The 4,164-nt window shown below is 46.6% G+C and overlaps 1 protein-coding gene across 1 annotated transcript in view; it reads right to left on the reverse strand.

The window, feature by feature from the left end:
- The window catches only part of VILL (villin like), a 60,536-nt gene that overhangs the window by 8,374 nt on the left and 47,998 nt on the right, over window positions 1–4,164 (reverse strand). The window contains exons 16-17 of the mRNA XM_015812412.1: window positions 2,763–2,907; window positions 2,195–2,383 (exon numbers count right to left, since the gene is read on the reverse strand). Coding sequence (XP_015667898.1) covers window positions 2,195–2,383; window positions 2,763–2,907 — 334 coding nt within the window. The remainder of the gene's footprint in view (window positions 1–2,194; window positions 2,384–2,762; window positions 2,908–4,164) is intronic.

A 4,164-nucleotide genomic window follows, 5' to 3' on the forward strand; every position in this document is an offset into this window, starting at 1 on the left:
GCGGACCTGACCTAGGGTGGATTTTATACTGGGTTTTTTAGGAATTTGGAAGACGCAACTTTAAATTTGGTTTAATTCGGTTTTAAGGGGGGGATTGTATATATGTTTTGGTTTTAAGTATGTTGTGCGCCGCCCTGAGTCCCGTCGGGAGAAGGGCGGCATATAAATTAAATTAAATAAATAAATAAATAAATAAATATGGAAGAGATCCTTCTTTTTTGTGTCCCAAAGAGGCACAAAAGACCAGGCGCAAATTATCCTACTTGGGGGACATGATGTGAAGGCCCAGCTGTCCGGAGAAGACCTCAGAGCTGGGAAAGGAGGAAGGAAGGGGAAGAAGTGGGTGACTCGGAGAAAGATGGATGGGCTCAGTTACAGTAACAATAGGGGCATCGTTGGAAGGTCTCAAAGATCAGGTTGAGGAAAGCTCATCCTAGTAAGGGTCCACCTGTATGGTCCTTAAGAGCCAAAATGGACCTTTCAATCATCAGTTGAAAACTCAGGTTCTTTGGAAAAAAATGCTTGTTAAGGTGGAGAGAAGGAGAAGAAGAGGAGGACGTGGATGGGCCCAGCTACAGTGGCAATTGCAGCCACTAGGAGACCTGAAGGACTAGGGTGGAGACAGACTGCAAGAAAGAAAATCTATCTAGAAGTTGCTAGGAGGAAGGAAGGAAGGAAGGAAGGAAGGAAGGAAGGAAGGAAGGAAGGAAGGAAGGAAGGAAGATGAAAAAAGAGGTTGAAGGGATGAAAGAAGGAAGGAAGAAAGGAAGGAAGGAATAAGATGAAAGAAAGAAGGATAAAGGGAGGGAGGGAAGAAGGAAGGAAGATGAAATAAAGAGGAAGGGAGGAAGGAAATGAAAGGGAGAGGGAGGGAGGGAGGAAGATGAAAGAAAGGATGAAGGAATGAAGGAAAGGATGAAAGAAAGAAGGAGGAAGGGAGGAAGGGAGGAAGGAAGATGAAAGAGGGAGGGATGGCTGGAGGGAGGGAGGAAGAAAGGAAGGAAGATGAAAGAAAGTGTGAAGGAAGGAAAGAAGGAAGAAGGAAGGAAGAAGATGAAAGAAAGAAGGATGATGGATGGCTGGAGGGAGGAAGGAAGGAAGGAATAAGGAAAGAAAGAAGGATGAAGGGAGGGAGGAAGGGAGGGAGGAAGATGAAATAAAGAGGAGGAAGGGAGGAAGGAAGATGAAAGAGGGAGGGAGAAGATGAAAGAAAGGATGAAGGGATGAAGGAAGAAGATGAAAGAAAAAAGGATGAAGGGAGGGAGGGAGGGAGGAAGACAGACAAAAGAGGGAGTGATGGCTGGAGGGAGGGAAGATGAAAGAAAAGGATGAAGGGAGGGAGGGAGGTAGGAAGGAAGATGAAAGAGGGATGGCTGGAGGGATGGAGGAAGGAAGAAAGGAAGGAAAGAAGGAAGGAAGAAGAAGGAAGAAGAAGGAAGGAAGGAAGATGAAAGAGGGAGGGATGGGTGGAGGGAGGGAGGGAAGATGAAAGAAAGAAGGATGAAGTGAGGGAGGGAGGGAGGGAGGAAGATGAAAGAGGGATGGCTGGAGGGAGGGAGGAAGAAAGGAAGGAAGGAAGGAAGAAGAAGGAAGGAAGATGAAAGAGGGAGGGATGGCTGGAGGGAGGGAGGGAGGGAGGAAGGAAGGAAGGAAAAGGAAGGAAGGAAGATGAAAGACAGAGAGATGGCAGGCGGGAGGGAGGGAGATGAAAGAAAAAGGGATGGAAGGAGGGAGGAAGGAAGGAAAATTTCCAATGCTCCTTACCAGATTCCCACAAAGAAACTCAATGGGGAAGCCACCAGGAAATTAGATGTGGTTCCCTCTCTTGTGTTTTTTTGTCCAGCCTTACTCATTCTGTTTCTCTGTTTAGGTGAGAACATACTTCTGAAACGATGACCCAATGGGGCACGGGTTGTCTACTTCATGATTAAACATTTCTTCTTCAATTCACGTCTCCCCCCCCCCCGATCTTATTTTCACCGGGTGCGTTGCAATCTCCCCTATGCCACAATCACCCCCAGATGGGGCTACGCACAACTGCCTTCACTGCCCATCACGCTTTGCAAGCCTTGAGTTTTCATAGACTATTTTTCAATAAGGCACAGGAAGAGCCATGAGCAATTTTTACTAAATATTCAGGAGGCTACAAGACGGTTTTTTTCAATGAGAAGAACAGCATATCCCTGTTACTTACACTCCACTTGTAGGGGTCCCAGGCCGTGAACCAACCGGTGAAGTTCAGGGGCTCGTGACCTTGTTTGACCATGATGATTGGGGTTGCCGCATCTCTCCCTGCTGGGTGGTTCTTCAAATATTCCTTGGCTGCAGAAATGGACTCCGTCTTTTCATAGCTGTTGGCAGCTCTGCCAACCCAAAGGAAAACCTGAAGAAGGGGGAAAAAAGGAAGATAGTTGGGCGAAAAAGAGATAGAAAGAGCTATTCTCTCTTGATGCTTCTTCATTTGAAGCTGGGAAAGAGAGTATCCTATTGTCACTACTAGGTGGCGTTAACACATATTAGATCAGGGGTACGCCACCTTGGCTCTTTTATGACTATCACCAGAAAAGCGGTGAATGCTCCAACACTGGAAGTTTTTAAGAGGAGACTGGACAGCCATGTGTCTGAAACGGTATAGGGTTTCCTGCCTGAGCAGGGGGTTGGACTAGAAGACCTCCCAAGGTCCCTTCCAACTTTATCGTTATTGTTATTTCCGTGAGGAGCAGCATGCATGCAGGTTCAAAGGTCATCCATCTCTCACTGACCTCTTCCCAAGTGTCCAGTAGCATGACATCTTCTTCGTCCAGATCATCCTGGCCAAAATCCACTATTTCAGTCATGATGAACCGCCCGGTCTGATTGGAGCATTCAAACAAGCGAGACTGATAATGAGGGACACGTTCCTGGAACCTTTCACATCACAGAGTTGGGAAGGAGAAAAGAGAGAGGTGAAACACATTTATTTCCATACTCTTTGCTGGAACAGACTCTTTGCAAGAAAAGGAAGGAAGTCAGATTCTTCTGATTAACGATGCTCATAGAGATTCCCTTTAAAATGTCTTTTTAATGACTGGTTGTCCTCATAGAGAAGAGAAGAGCAACAAAGATGATCAGGGGACTGGAGGCTAAAACCTACAAGGAACGGTTGCTGGAATTGGGTCTGTCTAGTTCAGGGGTAGGCAACTTTGGCTCTTTTATGATTCGTGGACTTCAACTCCCAGAATTCCTGAGCCAGCATGGCTCAGCATAGAAACCTCTCAATTTCTCCTCAGCATGGCTGGCTCAGGAATTCTGGGAGTTGAAGTCCACGAATCATAAAAGAGCCAAGGTTACCTACCCCTGGTCTAGTTTAATGAAGAGAAGGATGAGGGGGGACATGATAGCAGCCTTCCAGTATCTCAGGGGCTGTCCCAAAGAAGAGGGAGTCAAGCTGTTCTCCAAAGCACCTGAGGGCAGGACAAGAAGCAACGGATGGAAACTAATCAAGGAGAGAAGCAACCTGAAACTAAGGAGAAACTTCCTGACAGTGAGAACAATTAACCAGTGGAACAACCTGCCTCCAGAAGCGGTGAATGCTCCAACACTGGAGGTTTTTAAGAAGAGACTGGATGGCCATTTGTCCAAAATGGCATAGGGTTTCCTGCCTGAGCAAGGGGTTGGACTAGATGACCTCCAAGGTCCCTTCCAACTTCATTATTATTATTATTATTGTTGTTGTTGTTGTTATTGTTGTTGTTGTTGTTGTTGTTATTTATTCCTTGGAGCTTCCAAAAAAGGCAATATAGAGGTCCTCCACTTAACAAAGTACAATTGGGACCAACATTTCTATGGCTAAAAAAAAGGGTTGTTACTTGACATTTTTGCCACAATTGTTAAGCAAATCACTGCAGTCACTAAGTTAATCATAGGGTCGTTAAGCAAACCCAGCTTCTCCCCCATTGAATTTGTTTGTCAGAAGCTGTCTGGGAACATGTTTATTAGATCCGTGTCCCTCCTGGCTGGTACTGGCAGCTCGGGAGGGGACACGAGCCTGGCTCCAGGGAATTATTAACGCTTCTTTGCGGGAGGGTGTCTTCCCGGTGGCCCTTAAGGAAGCCGTGGTGAGGCCCCTCCTCAAGAAGCCTTCCCTGGACCCAGACGAGTTGGCCAATTATCGCCCGGTCTCCA

Source organism: Protobothrops mucrosquamatus, unplaced genomic scaffold, assembly GCF_001527695.2.
Source record: "Protobothrops mucrosquamatus isolate PMUCROS unplaced genomic scaffold, P.Mucros_1.0 scaffold81, whole genome shotgun sequence".
Lineage (NCBI taxonomy): Eukaryota > Metazoa > Chordata > Lepidosauria > Squamata > Viperidae > Protobothrops > Protobothrops mucrosquamatus.